Raw genomic sequence first — 22188 nt, 5'->3', positions numbered from 1 at the left:
ATTCATGCTGTAATTCCTATGAGATACGGATACCAAGATTCAGAGGCTCTTCATTAGAAAACAACAGAATGATGGCAGCCACGCAGCTCAATGGTTTCAACCTCTTTTTGATTTTCCAGGGGTGGTACAGAGCTCTACTTAGCAACTGTAAGCCTACTGACAACAAACTTGCTTTTCTTAGTCATGTTTTGTAAACCTCTTTGAAGCAGTGCTCTTACTATTAAAAGCCACTTGTTTAGTTAGCTTTTTCTGCAAGAATTAAAAAAACCAAACAAGCTCACTTCTTTCCTGAGCATCCTTTTTGGTAGTAAATATCTTGCACAGATCAAATTGAGAATTATAAAAGTGTACTGCAACTGTCACCAGTGTTTAGCTCACCATTCCACTCTTGCACAGATAATAAAGGAATGCAACAGTTCTCCTCTAGCTCTAATATTAAAAAAAAAAAAAACCAAACCAAAACAAACACCACCAAAACCACATATCAGTTTATCAATAAAATAAGCAAAAATAGATGAAGAGCAAATCTACTGAATAAGCTGCTTTGTATAACAGTGCTACCCTTTACATAAGACTTTCTAAGTGCCAAGATCTGCAAATTTGAAGGAAACATGTTGGGACTTCTGAATTTCCTCCAGGCTCACAAAGATTTTCCTGGGCACTTACCTGGGGCTCCATCGGCCTCTGCAGGGCAGGCTGAGCAGGTTCTGAGTTTCCATTGGAAAAGGACTCTGATCTTGAAGGCACTGGTGGCTCCAACACTTTGCCCATCTGCTTAGACTGTGCTTCAGGGGAACCCTGATTAGTTTTTCTAAATCTCTCCTCCACCTAAGACAAAATAAATGGAGGTTAAGCCTGGAGTCAATAAAACCAACTTACAGTAGAAATATGAAGGTGAGTACCACCTTTCCTTTACCATAAAGAAACCAAATACATTTGGGGCTTGGAAGGATTTTTTCCTTACTGCTTTCACCAGCACTGTAAAACACAGAGTGAACTACACCAAAGTGGCAAGTATGCCAATTTGGAAAATCTGTACTAGGAAGAGAGGATACAGCAGGCAGTAAGATGTGAAGTGATACAATGAAAGACCATTATGGGCCTTCTTTCTGCCTAGGCTAGTTACTATCCATCAATATTTTCCTCACAGACAGTACAAAGGATATATGAAAACAGAAACAACTTTACAATATAAAAGTACTTTTCCCATTGCTGTCCCTTACTGTAGTTACCTACCTTACTCAACCAATGTTATTTGATTATCTGCTTTCCTGTGCTTGTCTCTTTGGCAATTCAAGAAGAGATAGGATATGCTTCTCTATCCGGTAATACTGGAGGCTGTTCGGTTTTAGGTAAGAAATTGTAGGACTGGTCATCCTCTCTTTTATCAGATAGTCCCAACATGACCTCACAGGCTGCAGAGAACAGCCCCACCAGCTTGTTTCTGGTTCTCAGGGAGGTGCACCAGTGATCGTACACTAACCTCAAGAACTTGTTGAGGGGAAGACTAAGTCAGAAAGTGCTCAGTCCTCAAAAGAACATCAAGTGAGGTCCCCATGCAGAAACATGGCCCCTTCCAAGGCTGCAGCATTGTGAACAAAGCGAGAGGTAGGAAGGGCAAGAGATGGAGGGAGGCTCCAGGCAGAAAGGAAACATCCTCCCATTTCCTAAGACGGTCTGTTGCTGGAATCAGGGCAGCGTGTGCGTTTCTGCCAGGGGACCTGCCGCTGAGGAACGTTAAACTCCCAGCATTTTATCAAAGCGTTGAACAAAGATCAAATGGGCAGCTTGGGCTGATTTCATTTGTTGAGATTCTACTCACAAGATTTGCTTTAACCCTTGTGCCTGGAGCACAAAACCAGTATTGGGGTGGTTTCCTAATTGGTCCCTAGCACTGATGGTCTGGAGAGACTGGCTGTTCATATATCCATGTCAGAAGACAGAGGCAAGTCTCCAGGACTCCTTAGCTGGGCTGCTTTACAAACCCAACCTGCCTCTGCTTTCCAAAATTTAAGGACAGTAACAATGCCTATGGGAACAAGCAGACAAGCTTCTGCCAGGTCTACACAAAATACACCATGTCTTAGGAAATACAAGAATAATGGAGGCAAGCATTTTCACCATACAATCATTTTCACCACCATACTCAACTTCACAGAGCCATCCTTTAGAGTTTAAAAGCCAGACTCCTTGTTATGAATAGAACAAGGAAAAGCCCCAAGTCTTTCTGTCTGAAGGAACAGGCTTTCACGTCTCTCGCTGTAGATGATAGGAGTTTTCCTCCACAAAGCACACAAACGGCATGAGCCACATGTCCTTAAAATCAGGCAAGAGGTGGGAAGAAGATAGCCAGTGCATCCCTGGACAGAAACAGGCCCTGTTCCAGTCATCTTACTGTCTGGATCAGAAAACAGTATTAAGCCTCATTTCTTGCTCTAACCCCCCCTCCCCCGCCCCGTTTCCCAGAGCCAATCTTAGAAGTGCTTTTCCTTATATTCTTATTGCCACTGGAATAGGGGAAAAACTCCTAATCCCCATTAGACTTTGCCAGAACAGGAAAGTTAGCCCACTTTGGCTTACCATCCTGATGGTCAGCACCTCCAGAGATGGAGACTTTCTCCAAAGAGCAGCATACCTGAAAGTATGAGGCACAGACTATTCGCTCTCCAACTCCAATGTCAAGAATGACATTAGAGTTAATGCCTGCTTTTATGATGAACTGGTGTTGCTCCCGGTGCCAGGCACCAAGATATCATGGCTGTACTGCTACCACACGTACACAGCAATCTCTGGGAAGATCTGACTACCAACACAATTCTTCTGTGCCTTCACTTTACTCCTTCTAGCTAGAGCAATCAGAAAAGAAAAAGACCACGACAGAAAAACAGCTGAGTCAGTGGTTCTGCTAAAGGATGTAATATTTTGGATCTTCAGGAGTTTCTCTCCTTTTCAACTCTGAAAGGAAAATGGGAGACAAGGAACAGAGACGATTCTGCATCCCTCCAAAGCTAGCCTTCAGGTTGGACAGGAGCGCTGGACTGGCACTGTGCTTTCACTGAGGCGGGCCAGGAACAAGGACAGGAGGGCTGGTTCCATGCCTTCACCACCACACATCAGACAAGTCTGAACTTCTTCCAGGAGAGAGAGACATACCAGATACTTCAGTCACCCAGAGGAATGGATGAGATAGCACAAACACGGTTTATGAAGAACTTGGACAATAGCATCTACAAGAAAATGAGTTTGTGCTCACCAAGCCCAAACAGCAATACTTCAAAGGCAAAAAAGAGCTACTGGACGAAGGTGAACTGAAAGTTATTTTATCATGTTCAACAGCCCCAAGGATTTTTTTGTTCTTGTTCCAAAATGTATTTACCTAGTTCCCACATGCTGGTGATGAATGCCATTAAGGGCTTTGACCAGTATTGCCCAGTCTGGTGGTTTGTGGGCAGTATGGTGCTCAAGGGAAACATAAAAACAAGACCGCTGAAAGAGAGCCAAGTACGCATCAAAGAGGCAATTACTTGCTTAGCCATGTTACCCATGGACCAGTGAAGACAGGGGACCACTCACTGAAACAAACAGCACTCTGACGATTTCAGATTGACTGGCGAGTGCCCAAAGTCCAAGAAGGCAGCACCAGAGTTTCATAAGAGCAGGACGTGATCTCAGAAGAGAATACGTAACACTTCAAAATTGAAACTAATGAAATTCAGGTTTGTGTTCATGAGAAGGGTATTTCCAACAGCATGGGCTAAAACACCAAATGTGTAAACAGATGCTGTGTGCAAGCATCCCTCATAGGTTCGTGCTTTCCAGTTGCCTCCCAATTTCAAATTGCCAGTACTTGCCAGAGACACAGATCACCAACTGCACCAATGCTTCCTATGAAAATATGTCTGATGAAGTGCAAATGAGATTAACTTGCTGACATGATGCTTCCAAAATCAGGTCCCCTCAGTCTGCAGCCTTCCAGAATTTCTTTCCACTCTTTATACATCGAAACTCTGAACTCCAGTGATTGCAGCAGAAGTACTCAGAAGTATCCCTCAGGTTTGGAAACCAGCGGCCAACTTTTTAAAATAGCCTACCCTTTATGAGCGACGCTTTGGCCTCCAACTGTACTATAGCAGAATCACAGTCATGATGAGGTCAACAGGCAGGGGCAGAGGAGCAGGTAGCAGATTCTGAGCCCACAAGCAGGACTTACCTCACGCGCTCTTTCAGCAGGCTCATAGTGGGATTTTGGCTCAGGGGTATGATAGCTTTGTTTATTTCTTTCTTGCTGCTGCTGCTGTTGCTGCTGTTGCTGTTGCTGCTGCCGCCTGTGATCATGCTGCAGCGACAGGAGATAGGCTTGCTCCTGCTGCAACTGGCGCTGGAGTCGCTCCGCCTGTCGGTGTTCCTCCATCTCTCGCCATCTGTATTCCTTTGAGAGAACGCGTGAATAATTCAAGATATGACATTGACTGTATGGTGGATGTGTCCCTATCCATCCCATTAAAAATGTACCTTTCTGGTTGTTGTTGCCTTTTTTTTTTTTTTTTTTTGGTTTATTTCATTGTTAAAGTGTAACCAAGAGCTACGTTAGACCAATATGACATGTGTCTCGTGTTGGGAAAGTTGAGAGTGTACCGCTAAGCTTGACATGATTGGAGAGTTATGTCAAAACTGACTTTTATTAAAGGGGGAAAAAAAAAAAAAGTTATTTATACTAAATCCAGTGTAAAGTTCATAAAACAATGATTTAGACCAACACTAGGCCATTGTATCCCGGGGTGGATTTACATATCATGTGTGCTTTTGATCTGCAACATAAGCACTCTAGTTCTTCACTGAATGCCAAGGTCTGTTCAGAAACTCGACCACCACACCAGAACTGTTCCACTTTAACATAAAGCCTCCTCTTACTGCCCAGAAAGCAGTGTGACCATACAGCACTTCTCATATGTGCCTGTCAGCCCACGACGCTAGCATAAATGGCCTTTTAATCAAGCTCCTTTGTTGTCATACTGTCAGTGCAGCTGTGCCCGACTGAGGGAAGCCTAGGACTGGCCGGAGAAATGGATCCTATAGCTACTGAACAAAACAGATACAGTGCTTTACCAGTAACATGGCCTGCTCCTGGAGCAGCTGCTGCTGTAGAATTTCCAAGTGCCGCTGCTCCTCTTCTAGCTGTCGCCTGATATACTCCTGTCACATAGAAATTACCCAGCAATAAATTTATTCAAAAGGAATGCATCAGAACCCCCTGGGTGGAACACCACACGCTACTTCCCCAGTTCAGCTTTAACGAGAAACGCACTTCAGGATGGATTAGTGCCTGCAGAACCATTTAGGAAGCCCTGCCTCCTGAGCATCGGATTTTGGCCCCTTCCATTCTGAAATTTGGACTCCTGCAAATGTTGCCGGCACAGGCCAGAGCTCGTTTACGTATTTTGGAAGTGGTTTCAAGAAGCAGCAAAATGCACTTGAAGGTTTTGGGAAGTTAAAACACAGCAAGTCTGACTCAACACAGCCAACACAAAGTCACATGCAAGTTGTATTAAACATTAGTTTGTTGCACTGGTGCAATGAACTGTTAGCAACAGCTAGAGCCAGGCTTAGTGTAGGCAGACCTGGAGCAAGCTCCCCGAGAGGGGCTCTGCCAAGTGCAGTTGGGACCTGCCCTGCCGTCTCCCCTGCCGCCCTCACCAGAAGCTTCTCCTGAGCAGACACTGCCAGCCTTGCTGAATTATGCGATGGTTATGACACAAACAAACATCCACCAGGAAACAGATATTAGACCAAACTCGCTTGCCCTTGCGATCTAGCCATTTCTTCACCTGCAGCCTCAACAGGTCGAGAGGTTTACCCGCTGCTTCGCCTGACCCTCTAGAAAAACTCAAACTCTGAAGCACCAAACCCAAGCTGGTAACATCCTATCATGCAATTAATGGAAGTATGTAACATGTGCATGCGCACACACACAAGCACACGCACACATTTACATATGTGTATGCATAAAGAAATTAATGGATCAGTGATACAGTGATGGGAGCTATAGAAAGTCTTGTGACAGACTGATGAGATACACTATACTGTTGTTACGCACATTGGCTGAGCCATAGTTCAGGTTAACAAAAATTCTAAGAGGGGGCATGTCTTCTAAGAAAAAAAAAAAAATTCAGAGTGGTTCAGCTTGGCCACATCAATTAACCATTTGTCATTATTGGCACTATGCGTAATTAGCATTTCAACAGTTTAAAAAGCAGCTGGGGGAATACCCGGTGTCTGCCCAAAAGCAAATTGCTGTGCTGTAATCAGAGATTTTCCATATATTTATTCCTATTGGTTAGTCTTCTCTCCTTTTGACTCAAAAAATCTTTGAAATATATACAAACACAATAAAATACCCCAGTAACACGATCATCAATGATCTCAAATACAGTGACTTTATGTAAGAAAAAAATTAAGGTATATCAGACCAAAACCAGCATTCATGAAGTTAATGGGAAATTTACAATCAGCCTCTAGGACAGTAGCTTTGGCCCTTTATTTGGGATCAGAATTTTGCAGTACATGCACAGTAATTATTACCCTGATTTTCACCCTGATTAAAGTTTTTAAAGGATTTTAAAACATGCAGATTTCATGCATAAATACAGCAGCTAAATTTCACAGTTTAAAAGGTTTCTCACCTGTACTTTCAATGTATTAAGGGCATACTGACACAACTTAAGATATGCTTGCTGCCTGAACTGGCATACATTATTAGAGCTGATTTTAAATAGACAGAGTAAGAGAGAGAGATGGCATATTTAAGTTTTAGGAAGGAAAACCCTCTGCAGCTCAAAGGTTCCATCTCAAATTCAGAATATTCAAAGTTTATGACGAGCCCCTGACCAATTCTGGGTGCCAGAACCTGACACGCAACAGAGCTGCCCTTGTCTGGGAGGTCTTCTGAACAGGGCCGTGTCCTGCAAGAACCACTGATCCAGCAAGACAAGCCTAGAAACGATTTTCAGCCCCAGTGATGATTTCGCCAATTCTGATGGATTTTAGTCAAGCCCAGGGGCATGAGCTGAATTTAGAATGAGTATCGCAACAAGATTTCTTTTTTTGAGAGAATGTTGAGGCTGCCAGAATTTTCCATAAAGCCCTGCGATCCATGTTAGTGTGTTTGCTGTCAGAGACAACAAAGATGAAAGGGTCAGCGTTACATTGCCTCTAAGCTGCTTTAGGCTTACTAATTTTTAAAAAATTAAATTAGAATTTAGAAGAAACAAACCTATTGCACATATATCTGTATCATGGACTCACCTGCTCCCTTTCTACTCTCCTCTTTTCCTCCTCTGCTCTTCTTCTCTCTTCCTCTTCCTTACGCCTCCTCTCCATTTCTTCCAGACGTCTCTTTTCTTCCTGTTCCCTCCGCCTTTGCTCACGCTCTTGTTGCCTACGAGCTTCCCGTTCTCTTCTTTGTTGCTACAAAAAGGGAAAAGAAACCACAAAGTTTTACTTTTGTTGTTATCAAAGAAAGAGGTGGGGTTGTTTTCTACTACTGGGAAGACAGGGATTTACCAGGACTGGCAAGCTCTGCAACTGAGTGACAAAACATTTTATGCAAGTGTTCCACCAGGAAACTAACTCATACCCAGCACACAACTATCCCTAAAAGCAGCCTTGGTTACTCTCTCTGGTTTCTTCATGCACACACACAAAGTCACATACCATATTCCTGACAACCGAGGTGTGGAAGCTCCCTGCTGCTCTTCAAGAGAGGCTCACACTGAAATCTCAATCTTCGAACAACTGTTGAACTCAAATCTTAATCAGAGTGACAATTTTCTTTACTTCAACACATTATCTAAATGTTGCCAAAGGGAATTATCAGACTCACTGAATCAACTAAAACTCAGATGACGACTATCTGAGCTTTTAGTAAGCAGCTCCTCTCTTAACACAGTTCATGGTCTGCTAAGAATTTGGTGGTGTTGGCCCAACAACCAAGGTTGATTTAATGCACTGCCCAAAACTTTGCCTAAGAGAGAAGGAAGGCTGACCAACAGCACCTCAGCCCCTCCCAGAACATCAAAAGCACCTATATGTAAAAGAGGAAAAACAGCTGAGCTAAGCTTTTACACTTACATAGATAAGCCTTCACACATGACCCAAATACAAACTGGTGCTGATAAGTCTGCTCAAGTCTGAAAAGAACCTGGAAAACAGCTTTAGAAAGCATGAACTGACTCATTTATGTCTATAGAGCACCATGTATGACTTCAGAGGAGACATTTTAAATGCCCATACAGTCGTGACCAACTCTTCCTGCACTTCCACAGAAGCATCCAGTTACTCCACCTACCTCGAAATCCCAGGCAGCCTCCCACAACTGCCGAAGTGTCAGAAGACCCAGCTGTCTCCTGTTCAACCATCAACTGGGAATATCTCCACAACATTTACTTCCATTATAGATTTCTATAATATGCTAAAAAATTATAGAAGAAATCTAAACTAAAAAAAGCACACTCAAATTTAACCCCAAGAACAAAATGAAAGCCTACATTAGTTATTCCTTTTCACATTTAGGTTAATACTATCACCAATTTCTGTTGAAGCAAAGCTGCCACAGATTTGCCAGTCTTAAGGCACTACAAATAGTCTTGCAAGAGCGCTCAGACTAAGCTTTTATTTGTGTTCACAAATCCAGTTGCTGGTGTGCGTTTCATAGTTGTGCTCAATTGAACAAGCAAAGGCCAATCTACACTCCCTGTGTTACTTCACAGGATGAGCATGACTATGAAGTAACTGAAAGCTCAACAGCCTTTTCCATCTTCTGGAATCGATACTGACATGACAGTGGAGAAGAAATATTGTGGAAAAAAAAGATGGTTAAGAATTAGTACTACTTAAATAAAACAGGCTGCTTTCCTATTCTGTAACTAGCTGCAGTTTTGGGAAAGATGCAGCTTTCTGGAAGACCACTGTTCAAACACACCCACTCCGTAACTATGACGTCTTCCTTCCTGGCCCATAGCATCATCCTGAGTTCACTACCGGCTTCCTGTGCCACAAGACATAAGCTCTTTTCTCCCCCACATTTTCTGTGTCTTCTCAGAAACACAGCTGCCTTGCTATTGCATCTCCTCTCCTAACTAAATGCATCTACCAGCCTTTTCTCTCTTGCTTAAGCAAGCTCTCTTCAATGAATGTAGATACAAAAATAGCAGAAGTGCTGCAAGGCAGCTATGACACGTGGTGCATTTCATAGGTTTCACTGCTTCCCCTCCTTCATTTTTTAAGCACTGTAAAAGGATTAAGCAGGCACTTTTATTTCTGAACATACGCATCTATGTCAAACAGTTTCTATATTTAAGGCAATATATTCAGGTGCCTCTTGGCCTCTTGGCTAATCAAGTCTGACAGGCTCTTTGTTTAAGAAAACTAAGATGTGAAGTACAATAATTCTGTTGCCCTGAGGATGCAAGAGACAGCACACTGCTGACTGGTTAATATGCACATTTATCAACTCAAAACACTTCTTAAACATATGAAGCCTGTCTGTTTAACAATATTGTGTTGACATTGTTAAGTGGATCTTGGGATGGCATCATTCTCACTGCAAGGAAGATGGGCAGAGCTTAGGTCTTTCGGATGAAACAAATTCATTGCTTCTTGAATCAATGGAGAAGTATTCAGCAATAATTATAAATAACTGAACTTAATATGAGAAAAATAAGTTAGAAATTTACAAAATTTTCCATGGCATCATGAAATAAACAAAATCAGCTGTTAAAAGACAGCCAGATTGCTAGCGCAGCACTGATAGTAGATATCTATAACCCAGCAAAAGAGGGGGGAAAAAAAAAAGGATTCTCTGCCACCAGTGTGCTTTTAAGTCAAATCTCCAAAGCACAAATGTGCTATTGTCTACGTGCCAAAGTACACAGAGAAACGGTGTTTCTCGGCATCGTTTCCGCCTTCCCATCAGACACCACTTCAGCATCTCGCCAGGCGGGTGGGAAGGGAGACACCCAGCACCACAAGAACCTGCAGAAACACCCCGGCACGATCCGCTTATTCCCAGCCCTAGCCATAAGAGAAAGGTTTCGCTCCCTTTGCACATGGCCTTCGAAACCTGAGCATCAAACTACTGGCTGCTGACGAAGTGGAATTTACTTTTAACAAGCCCAGGGAAAGGAAACCTACAGTGACAAGCATCTCGGGTCCTAGTCTACATCTTGTGAAAGCGATGGCGAAGCTGGTTGGTGGCAAGTCGTCGTTGACGCAAGCTGGCTTCAGAAGCAGCCCTCTAGCTGACCTCCTACCATCTTTCTGTCGGCACAAGGTCACCTTCCTGACCGCCTGTAGCAACTCTCCCACAAGGACACACTAAAGTCCTGGTCACTGTGTTCTGTTTCTAAAACTTCAACTTCTGAATTTAATAAGTGTGATTGCTAGATATTATAATTCTTACCACACACTACAGAAAAGGTCTGACGTAAAACACTGTTCCTGTACATGCCCAATACATACCAGATATAGACCTGGATTCCCTGAAACTCTGGATGCATATCCAGATCTTTTTTAGTTGGATATGGTATTACCAACTTTTTTGCACGTCAGATGAAAAGCTTATTTTCAAGGAGCTGACTGTTAACCAGAAGGTAAGGGCAGGAACTCTTCAAAGAAATTTCAGAGATGCCAAACCAGAATTTTGACAGAGCCCGTACTGCCTCAAATTTCTGCATTTCACAAAATTGGCATTTACTACCGCAACAACAATAAAAAACATACAGAAAATACAGCGTCAATACTCTGGCTCCTTGTCCGGTTTTAGGATGCATTGATGATCTCATAATGGTACCCAACATCTCCAAACTGGAAGACCATGCAGTAGAGCATGAATTACCAGGAGGGGGCAATGCAACTACACATGCAGTTGGTGTATACCAACGAATTCAGGACCTCCTTCATACAGTGAAATGCTGAAAATAAATATAGATCCTCTAATTTTATATTCATAAAATATTATTACTCTGTCTTATACTAAGATGAAGGTTGATAAATACATATATTATTAATTTCTTTCACAAAGAATTAGGTAGCCTGGTATCAGCTTAGGAAGAGGATTGGAAAGATTAATAAAAAGACTTCTGCTTTGCCCACACTAGAGATAAAGCAGAAGTAGAACTTCTTACTCAGTACCAATCCAAGCTGCAAGCAATACAAATTAAGTAGATACGAATAATCTCCCCTTCTGTAAAAGAAACAAAGCCCTGGCAAAAATCGCCTGCAGGTACACCTACATTAGCATCTTGCTTCAGATCAGGAGTGCTCTTTTGAAGTGAATCATCCAATCATCTCCACTTACCAGGTTTTGTTTCATATTTTGAAGATGTCTTGGAGTGCCAACCACTCCTTTTGGATGAAATTAAAAAGGCAGATGCACCCCAACCACAAGCAGGCACGCAGTCTAGACCTCAGCTAATCCAAAGGAACTCCTCCTGTCTTCAAACACATGGAGTGAAGTCTTTGGGTCCTCAGCACTTTAATTATTGTGCTCCATAAATCTGTTTCTACTGGACTGTACTACTTGCCAACGGAGCTATAACCTACCACTTCAAAAACATCCATCTTAGGTTCTCATAACCAGGGACAGAGACATCATTTAATGAAGTTATCCTGAACTGTGGAGGTCCACATAGAATGGGATTCCAGCATGGCTAATTCTGAATTTCCCAAACCAGACTCAGTTTTGCAAAGTACAAATTCAAATGCCTTTCCATACCAGTCACACTGAGCACTGGTGTCTCCACGTTGCTGCTGAACAGAAAGATAAGACCCATGTTAGAACAGCCTGGAAGAGCTCAGATTTCTTGTTTTAACCATCTAAACATTTATATGACATATAGCTGATATTTATGCAACTAATCTTTATGCAATTTTTAAAGGGGGGGTGGGGGGAAGGACAAGTAATCCCCTTCCCAAAATGTTTCAGGTAATTTTCTGCACTTTGACCACATGTCATCCACATGTCATTTCCATCTCCTAAGTAATATAAAAATTATAAGGATCCTGCAACAACGAGTTTTAGAAGTCACCTATATGCCTTTTAAAAAGTAATCTTTCCTCTAATACTGCTGAGAATTACAGTTTTTGGCAGATGTCCTAAACACCGTTCCTGTTGCAGTCTCGGTCAAAACTGTCTAGGCTCTGTGCCAGCATTGTAAGAACAAGCCCTCAATTTTCATTTAGGAAGCGGGGGGGGAGGGGGGGGGGGGGGGCGCGCGCGGGGAGAGAATAAGCAACTTGTCCAGGGAGATTATCTACTGCGTTAAATTCTTCCTGAAGAACGTCAGACAGGTATACCCCAACACACATACCTTACTCTACACAAGGAAAAATTACAAGAAAGTAAGACTTGGTAAAAATGTCAATAAACTGATGCAAGCCCAGAGATTCAATGCCTGACACTAATCTTAACTCCTATTACCAAGTTTTGCATTGTTTACTGGCTACATGAAAACAGGGGGGTGAGTTAAGGACAAAGTGACAACATTTCAATATTTTGGCCTTCAATTGTGTCACAACACTGATGTTTATCTAAATATGTGTCTACCACCCTTCCCCCATCTTAAAGAGCTTGTTTTCGCTGTTTTGTTAAAAATCACTTGGGATCATGTATTTTTCCAACACAAGATCCAACAAACTAAGTAGGTTTTTTTGAAAACTCAATGTGAGCCCTTTTTTTAGTTCACTTTAAGAACAATATGCCTGCCCCATCACCTGCAAAAGGAAACCTTTATAGCTCATCATTCATATTTATGTTTCTAAGGGAACTAGGCTGAGGTTATAGACTCAATAAACGGTAAAAGCTTTTCTCTTACAAATTTTACATGGTTTACTGTGTAACCTTATTCAGTAATACATCAACCTACATTACATGCCGTCTTGTGGTTGCTGAAGTTGTTGGTTCTGCTTTGTATTTTAAAAAGCAGGACTGATTAAACATAACTTTCAGGTAACTGCCTTTTCTTTTTAATTGCTCATTAAATTATGATTTCTGCAACACCCCCAAAAAGTTCAACCTGTGCAGCAAAGAGGTGTATTGCTTTGCTTCCATTACTAGCAGCAGCATCTCCTTCATTATAAAAAGAAATTCCAGATTTTAAAGGTTGCACTGATTACTAAAGTTAAACGACCTAGATAATTTAATCGTAACCCCCTTCCTCACCAAAAAAGTGCTGCCTGCAGAACCTTAGAGATTAAAGGGGCGTTTAAAAGAATTCATTCACTACCATACTAAGAAAAATTTTAGAGGCTAAGCAGTACCTCAACTTTTGTCCACCTTTGACAATATCAATAAAACATTTTATTTCCATATTTTCCTAGCCTCTTTTTATTATGTGCTTCCCCCGCAAAATCACTATAGAGCCGGAGTCTAAAAACAGTTGGAAGAGCTACGACGTTTATATTGGCAATCTCAGAAGGGTGGGGAAGAAACAGAAGAGAAATGGAGTTTATATGCCTCCCCCTTGTCCCTTCTTCCTGGCTTCATGCGTGGCTGAGTCTTTGCTACCAATCCCTCCTTACAGCAGCACTAAACTCACTTGCACGTTGAAAAAGAGGGATAAGGAGCATAATGTGACCTGGAAAGCCATTTGGAATTTTGTATTATTTGTTATGTCAACGCATCATGGGATGCAAATCAACATTTGGTCCTGGTTGCGCCCTCGTTAAACATTACCAGGATTTGGAAAACCAGACTGGGTGTAGTTTTTCCATCACTGCTAAGTGAACAGTTGAAACAGTGACTCAAGCGAGAGGTCATTTAAGGATGACTGGAATTTGACCCTGCACTTCCTAAGGAGCCAGAGGATTGGTTTCACTTCAGCTCTGTGTCATATCCAGCTCTGGCCTGAAGAACTGTTTTGAAATCCTCCTACCTCTGAAGCTCACACAGCATATCCCATCTACATACATATAAACGCACACAAGATTTTAGGAGTCAAAAGTATGACAGAACAATATTGTACATGTACATTCATTTTCTTTTATCTTCAGGTAGTGTATGCAAATTGCATACTTCCCATATCACAAAAGTATGATTTGCATATTTGTAATTTTTGCAAAAATATAATTTTAACACTGATTTATATATCATATTTATAAATCTAGGAGGCTTTTAGTCATCATGCTACTATGCATGAGAGAGTAATACATAAAAAAAATGGGCTTCTACCTACCATGAATGAGTGCCAAACACAGATGTTTGAGAAAGCTTTAAAGGGAAATTTGAAGCATGTCATGGCCCCAAAAAAAGTAATCTTGAGGAAAAAAATCCATCTGGGAATAATTAATGTCTCCCCTTCTCTACAGCTACCTAAAGTCTAGACATGTTGCCTCTTCTTTGGAACAGAGACCAAGACACAGCCTCCCCCCATATACCTTCAAACAACCCAGCTTTGGCTCCTGTTGCCTCCATAGGAGCTGCTGGATATTCAAATGCTTTGGAAGACAGCTCATACTCAAGTAGCCAGACATGGATTTAAGTGCTTTGCTCTACGTTTGCCAGTGGACTTGCAAACGTTGTTTTCTTTCCTGAGATGTGCTGGGGCTACAGGGAACTCCTTTTAAATGGATATGGGAATGGGAAACAGAAACAGAAGAGGGGCTGTTTTGTCCCCCAAGCTCCAGCCTCCTGTCTCTACCTCTTCTAGCCGCCTCCTTTGCTCCTTCTGCTGCTCGATGCGCTTCTGCCTCTCTGCCAGCAGCTGCCTCTTGTACTCCTCCTGCTCGCGGAGCTGCTGCTCCTGCAGCAGCTGCTGTCTCCGAAGGGCCTCGGACCGTTCCTTGTTTTCCTGCTGTAGTCTCAGGAAATCACGTCGGAGGGTTGATTCTCCAGGCACATTGACAATGGAACTGCAACAAGAGGAAGTTAAAGCCTCCCGTACCATAAAGCCTGATGGGCCATTAAATACCTTTTCCAAAGCAGGGGAACATTAATAAAATATAGTATGATGTTAAATTTTAATCTTGTTTCTTTCGGAGCAAAGACACTGGATGCATGTCAAATACACCCTCTCAGTGCAAGGCGTGAAATGAGGCCAAGCAAAATAAGGGCCAGGTCTGACATTGTGGAGCCCCTGACCAATCATATTTGCCATAAATCTCCCTCCATCCAGAGATTGCTGGCTCTAAGCCGCATGAGAGGGAACTCTAAAACCTTTAGCAGTCAGAGAATAGATACTGAAACCCTTTGGGTGGTTTGTGTGGCTTGTGCGTGAACTTAATAAGAGACAGAAATTTAGCATGCTCCTGATTTATAGTCACAGACCTTTAGACTTACTTGGCATGGACTACCCAAAGCCCTCCCAAAAGCAATTATTACCTTGGCTCTCCTTCTTGTTCAGGCACTTCCTCCTCTTCTTCCTCACTTCCACTATATTCGTACTCTGTTTCATCTAATGGGAAAGAAACAAAGGCCTAGATAGTGCTTATCTTTAATTTTAGGACAGCGGGGAGTTGCAGTAGCGCCTTACTGAACATGTTCTTATCCTCTTCAGTGAGAAGATCTATCACAGACCCTAGAACTCATTTCTACATATACAAGCCCATCTTCCCACACTTGCAAAGCGGAACAGTGCTTTGCAGCAGACTTTCAGCAAATTTCCCGAATGACACCAGGTTTTATATGTAAGATAAGACACCTGGAGAACCTCAGCACCACCTGAATAAAGAGAACAGGCTGCTCAAGACATTTGCTTCATAGCTCTTGTGATGGGTTATTTCCTGCGAGCCTGATTTATGGCACCATTCCAGGAATGAACCTACCACAGACCAAAAAAGGGAAAGGCATATATATATGCCAATATCCTCCAAAATCCTGTTTAACATTTGTATGGAAGAGGCAGCGGCCCAGAAGCGAGTAAATTTAACTTATCTGAAAATAAGACTTGAAATTGATACTTTCACTGTAGAGGACAGAAAAAAAACCTAGAAGCCTGCTGATAGTCAAAACATGAATTAAAAAAGAACCTTTCAAGGGTTTCAGGTGTTTGGACCTTTTCTAGGGGTGGGGATTTAGAATGCAAAGCAGGACAAAAATATGTATTTTTAACAAGCTGCAATACTTGATTTTTAGAAGCTGCATACCTTTCTCTCCTCTCTTCTTCCTGGTCCTGTCTATATGGTCCTTAAGCTGGATTCGGACTTGCCTTTCATTCGGTTGGTCACGTATAAAGGGATGTTTCAAGAGTTGTTCTGTAGAAGGTCGCTGCATGTAATTCTTCACTAGACAACCTTCTATAAAGCTGAAAAACTTTTTTGACCTGAGAAAGCAGAGAGGGGAAAAAAAACCAAAACAAGATCACAGGTAAAACTTAACTCAAACATTTTTTCTGTTCTTCCTCAAAGTCTAATTCCTTTCCTCAAAAAGCATCACATCCCAGAGGATGGTACAGGTGCTGTCTGCAAATGTGCCTCCTAAACAGAGCTTAGCATGCTCCAGCTGAGCACTGGGCTGGATGGACACAGGGCTGGATGGACACAGGACAGTACCAACATACCTGCAGTGCTTAGGCACAACCTCACAGTAATGTGCCCTCTTTCACAGGCATAATTGCTCTGAAAGGCAGGATCTATTAGTGAACGCAAATCATGCAAACCCAGCTCTGCTACTTCTGGACCAGAGCTGGGTAGCATCCAGCTTGCTTGGAGCACAGGCAGGGCAGCTCTGGTGTGTCTCCACCTGCCCATGCTATCTAAGGGCACGTCTGCTTCAGAACAGCCGTACCAAAAGCTGCAAGAACTGCAGCCAACATTCCCAACAGAAGCAGCACCGCACTGCTTTTGTATGCACCTGGGCTCCCTGAAATAGGTCTGCGAGAATTTAAGATTATTTTCTTTTTTACCTGAAGAGCCACACACAAAAAAAATCCTCGTAGAACAACGGGCAGGTGTCGAACAGGGCTGTATGTTCAACACAGGCACTTGGGGTCAAATTCTCACTGACACAATTTAAGGGCATGAACTGAACTGAGCTCCTCCTGCACACCACATGAAGTGACAGGCTATGGGAGTTAGCTAAGCTGGAGCACCACCTTCCTAAATTTGCACTTCATTTGAACACCTGAAAGAGGACCTCTCCAGAGAGAAGGCACCGAACAAGCAGCCTTGCAAAATGCCAATAATGGAAATATTCAAAACCGGATTTTTCATCATTTGGCCTATTTTCTCATAACCTGCTACTGAGCACACTATCAAAACAACTGAGTCACAGCAGCTCTGGCTTTGGCCAGCGCCACTTTTTGATTGCTAGGTGCTCTCAACCTGTCCCCGTGCTTGGGTGGCAAACACCTCCACTACACAGTTAAGCGTAAAAATGACAACGGTTTCCATCCATCGCTTCACTTTCCTACTGTAATCGAAGAGGCTGAATTCAAGGTAACTTTGCTGTTTTTTGTGTTGGTTTTTTTTTAATTCCTCATGCCTTAAGTGTTATTATTCTAAATAAAAAGGTCAATGAAAGGCCTATGCAAATACTATATATGCACCTCTATTCCTTTAACATGCAGAAAGCAAGTATTAGAGAGGGAGAGGGATGCCTTGACAGTACAAGTGCATAAATAAGTCAATCCAGGCAAAGACCAAACCCAGCAAGCAGGCCAAGCTTATATTACAGTGACATTGAATAGGCAGTCAAATCACTTCATTATTTTGACAGGATCACAGCATCCTTTGATCACATTCAATCTATATGAAACCTCTTTCTAGAGAGTATTTTTGCTTCATATGTGCCAGTTGTAACCAGTAACTGAGAGGAAATCCTCCAATACTAATGGATTCTTCTCAGCTGGCAAGAAGTGCACACTCAATTCCAATCGTTTACAATAATTATAGTAAAAGCCTTCATTAGTTTTAATAGCTCCTTTCAACTTAGCAACTAGAACACTATAGTACTGTTCTGTTTCTGTGTTATGATACATCTGAGAAAACATACTGCATATTAAGAGTGCTGCGGGAGTTTATTTTTTAAAATATGGATCCATTTGTCACCTTAATACAGATGCTGCTTTATAAGAAAAAAAGCTTGTTTTTTATTTTCACACAATTCAAGATAAAACTTCTCTGGGACAAAGAGAACTAAATAAACAACGCACACTTTTTATTTCATACTTTGATTCAGTGGCACAGAAGATAACAACAGAGTGAGTTTTGCTAACTTAAATTGCTTTACAGTTCTGTGGAAGCGGTAACAAAACAGCATGTGATGAGACACAAGAAAGCATCAGGCTACAAAAAGGGCTACAAACAAGATACAACTAATACATACCATTTCTTGGATTTTAACCGTGGGGGAGGGTTCCTGGGTATCAGAAAGAGTGCCCTCATGGGATGCATGTCACAAAGCGCTGAAGGAAAGAAAACAAAACCCAACAGGAACATACATGTGTTGGCTTAGTTGCTCTCTGTCAATATCGCCGCTTCAGCTTCCCCAACCATTCCCACCCTCCCGACTGCACATGCAGCAGATGCAGACAGCAACACAACTAAATGGAATTAGCCTGAAATGACAACAATTCCACAGCTCAATGTGCCAAGGGTGGCCCCAAAAAGAGAAAGAGATCAAGGCATTCATTAACCTTCAGACTCAACCACGATGGGAACATCTGCGCGCAGCCCTGCTCCAGCCCCATGTCATATAACTTATGTTCCAGTCAATAAAATATTGGGAGAAGATGATGGCAGAAGGGAAGAATGACACAGTTACTGTTTCAAACAAACTTCGCTCCACCTGCCCTCCTCTCCCACTATGCAGGCAACTAAGGTAGGATGCTTCTTTTTTTTTTTTCCTCCCAACTTGGAGCTTTTCTCTATGCCAAGGCCTGATGTTTTTGAAGCATGAGAGGGTCTGTATCGAAAAAAGGATTCCCTGCGGAACCAAAATGCAAACCTACGGCTTTTGTCAAAAGAAGTACACTTGGTTTTGGCGAACACTTAGTGGGAGTCCATTAAGGACAGATTTTCCTCCTGCTCTGGAGCAAAAGCACCACGGCAAAGCCAACGGAGGGAAATGAGAGCTGGGAGGGAGGCTGTCCAAAAAAGGATATTAGAAGCAAATCCTCTGTTTTTACCATCGTCCTATGGTTGACGTCTTGCACCATCAGTCTCAGCCTGAATGATCGCTGCAGTAAGAGCTAACGTTTTCAACACAGCAGAAATTCAGGAGAAACAGACTGATGTGAAGAGGACTCTGGATGCAGAAATAAGGGACCACAACCTCAGCAGAAAAGGCCCTTGGATGCCTGTGGATCCCATCAGACCACCAAGCTTAGAGATGGACCCTTCTGCCATCGCTGAAGGAGGAGGCAGAGCCCACATGCCAGGGGACGGAGCAAGGCAAGAGCTGTTCAGCATTTACATTGGATCTTTGCTTACTGCTCAAATACCCCTCTTGTGCTTTTACAAAAAGAGAGGCTAAGCTCTGCTTCGGTTTGGAAATGAAAAAATATTATTGTCTAATTCCAGGCTTACAAAACCCACAGAGACCGCTTTTAATTGAGAGCCACCCAGGCAACCCAATGCACTGAGCAAAAAGGTACAGCAAAAAGGAGGTCAAGTGGTAGCTCAAACGCTGTTAATACAGCGCTGGCTGAGGTGTCCTGGGAGCAGCTCTCACACAGGCATTCATGCAAATGTGCAATTAGGAAGAAAAAAAAAAAACAAAACCAAACCATAAGACCTCTTAAAACATGAATCAAAACAAGAGCGTTGTTCTTCGACTTATAAATTTTACATTAACAACAACAACAAAAAAATCAGGCAGCGGCTATTATGAAATGACCATTTTTTAGCTAGGAAAATATCAATACTTCATTTCAACAGATTATTTCAAAGACAGAACTTCCAAGCTGGGCTGTGGTGTGGTGGTTGTTTACATGTAAAAAAAATAACTCACTCTTAGGTACCTTAGGCTGTTATTTTTTAAATACAGAGCTCCAGTTGGGGTTGGGGGTAAGCACATTTGCTAGTTCAATAAGGATTTTCACAAAAATTACCATTGAAAGCCAAAACATCATGCCTAATTTCTTTTCTTTTTAAATCCTGTCTTCCTCGCACATATATGCTGTCTGCCTTGATATTCAAAAAGAATAAATATGTGAGGGGAAAATAAGATATAAAAAAGCTGTGCGTTTTTGGTTTCCAGGTTTCTGTCTCAAAAATACCCATATCAACTGATGAGCATTCTCAAGCAGGGAGCATTAAGTTCAATATTCTGAGCTGAAAACGGATTTACAGTTTAAGTCATGCCACTGCTAAGGAAGATCAACACCGCCCACCAATGAGGGGAAACAAAAGGAGAAGCAATGTTAGCATTACCCAGACTGACGGAAAGCCGACACAAAAATAATTGCTACAGACGCTTTTTTCATCAAGGTCAGATTTCTCGAGGCCCCACTGCACCTCTCCCCGGTTGAGGTTTCAGCATCCCAGGCCAGGCCATACACAAATTGGGACACAACTCCAAAACACAATATACTACCCATAGGAAGGAAGTCTGCTGCTCGATTAGCTTCCAAATATTCCTGCTATAGAAATTAAATTACTGCAGTCTGCACTGTAGTGCTTAAACACAATCCTATCTTTATCAAAAGCATTGCTATTTATGGGATTTTATATTTATAGGGCAGGCAAAACCAAAGAGAACAGAAATAACATGAGGATACTTTCAGAAACCTCAAAACTAGGCTTAGATTACAACCAGCATCTCCCAAGTATACGTTTCAGTCTTAATCAGCCCACTGGAGAAGCACATGTATCACTTACGGGGAGCTCCTTCTGCCATCTCTATGGCTGTAATGCCGCATGACCAAAGGTCACTCTGCATAAAAAGAGAGAGACCATATGTTAGTAGGTGGATTTACCCATTCAGACAGTAAGACAGTACTATTTACAGAGGCCCTGTAGGTGAGACTGAAACCAAATATCAAGGCTATTTAAATAATATAAGCTACTTTTTTTTTGTAACAGTATCATAAAATCCTACTTGTCATATAATACATATATATACATAAATGCACGCACGTATTCATACAGAGTATGCAAACAACCCTTTCTAATAACACACAAAACCATATTCACATTAGGACAATGAAAAATACATTGGCCCCAAAGCTAAGTCTATGAAACAACAACTTTCAATCCTTGTTTACAAAGGACCGAACATTTCCCTAGAGTAGATTCACAGAAAATGCTGTACCCATTCCCCCAAACAAGAGATGGAGGTATGACTGCAGGGTAAAAAAACCCAAACCTGGCAGGTCTTTTTCAGTGTCTAAACCAGACAATAAACAAACAAATACAGATTAGTGAAATATACCCAGTCCTGAACTTTTTTCTAGTCCCAGTAATCAAATAATAGTTTTATCTAGGGAAATAGCCATCACTGCTAAACTTTCAAGAAGCCTCTGCTGCATACATTGCTTGGAGCAAAAGCAAATGTTCCTTCCCTACCATCTTAGCTTTGCTTGAAACTGTATGGAACAAGAGTCCTTCAGTGGGAGCCGCTCTGGCCAGTGCCCCTGACTAGGGAGAGCCTGGGCGAGAGTCAGGAGCTGGAAGCGTCCTAGCGAGGAACCAATTCCAGAGACTGCTGCAGCTTAAGTGGCAAAACACTGGAGGAGGCTGCTGAAAGAGAGCTGCTCTTGAGCAAAGCAGTCTTGGTTTCTGGTCACAATAATGACTTTTTAAAAAAAATTAGTCAAAACTAATGAGCAAATAAGCTCTTCTTGTACTACAACCAGAGAAGCCCTTCTAACGATTGCCTTTTCAGACCCAGCAAAGCAATCTTTTCTCTTGGTCCAATCCAGCCATTTAAGCTAAACTGCACAGCCTCACAATCTTACAAAATCTTTCAACCATGAATTTTCTGGGGGAGAGAGCTCTACGGCCTCCACCAGGAACCATAAACAGGTGTCTTCAGAGGCAGAAAGAGTTATTTTTCACATCACTACTGCATTAACAAATATTGCAGAGAGTTTTTGTCCTTTATTAGATCACTTAATAGCCACCCTTCCTTCCTAATAACTCCATCTGCAAAGATATAAAGCATTACACCTTTAGTACAATGAGCTGATGGATGTAAAAAGCAATTAAATCACGAGAAATAGGATCAATCTGATCAATCTTAGTCAAAAGGTACAA

At 42.1% G+C, this 22188-nt stretch overlaps 1 protein-coding gene across 15 annotated transcripts in view; it reads right to left on the bottom strand.

The window, feature by feature from the left end:
- MAP4K4 (mitogen-activated protein kinase kinase kinase kinase 4) overlaps positions 1–22188 on the bottom strand; it is a 164533-nt gene that overhangs the window by 31957 nt on the left and 110388 nt on the right. For 12 of the 15 annotated variants that reach the window (XM_087755912.1, XM_087755913.1, XM_087755918.1 and 9 more), the window contains 9 exons: positions 20812–20866; positions 18317–18395; positions 16138–16313; positions 15374–15446; positions 14694–14904; positions 7303–7464; positions 5107–5193; positions 4211–4429; positions 667–828 (listed from right to left, as the gene is read on the bottom strand). In XM_087755912.1, the coding sequence (XP_087612038.1) occupies positions 667–828; positions 4211–4429; positions 5107–5193; positions 7303–7464; positions 14694–14904; positions 15374–15446; positions 16138–16313; positions 18317–18395; positions 20812–20866 (1224 nt within the window). The remainder of the gene's footprint in view (positions 1–666; positions 829–4210; positions 4430–5106; positions 5194–7302; positions 7465–14693; positions 14905–15373; positions 15447–16137; positions 16314–18316; positions 18396–20811; positions 20867–22188) is intronic. The other 3 variants (XM_087755915.1, XM_087755921.1, XM_087755926.1) reach the window with 1 other exon arrangement.

The sequence above is a fragment of the Nipponia nippon genome, unplaced genomic scaffold (genome assembly GCF_047370975.1).
Source record: "Nipponia nippon isolate SJK-2023a ecotype South Korea unplaced genomic scaffold, ASM4737097v1 scaffold_2, whole genome shotgun sequence".
In the NCBI taxonomy this organism is placed as follows: Eukaryota; Metazoa; Chordata; class Aves; order Pelecaniformes; family Threskiornithidae; genus Nipponia; species Nipponia nippon.
The sequence above is the reverse complement of the archived record's forward strand: the minus strand, read 5'-3'. Positions and strand labels throughout refer to the sequence as shown.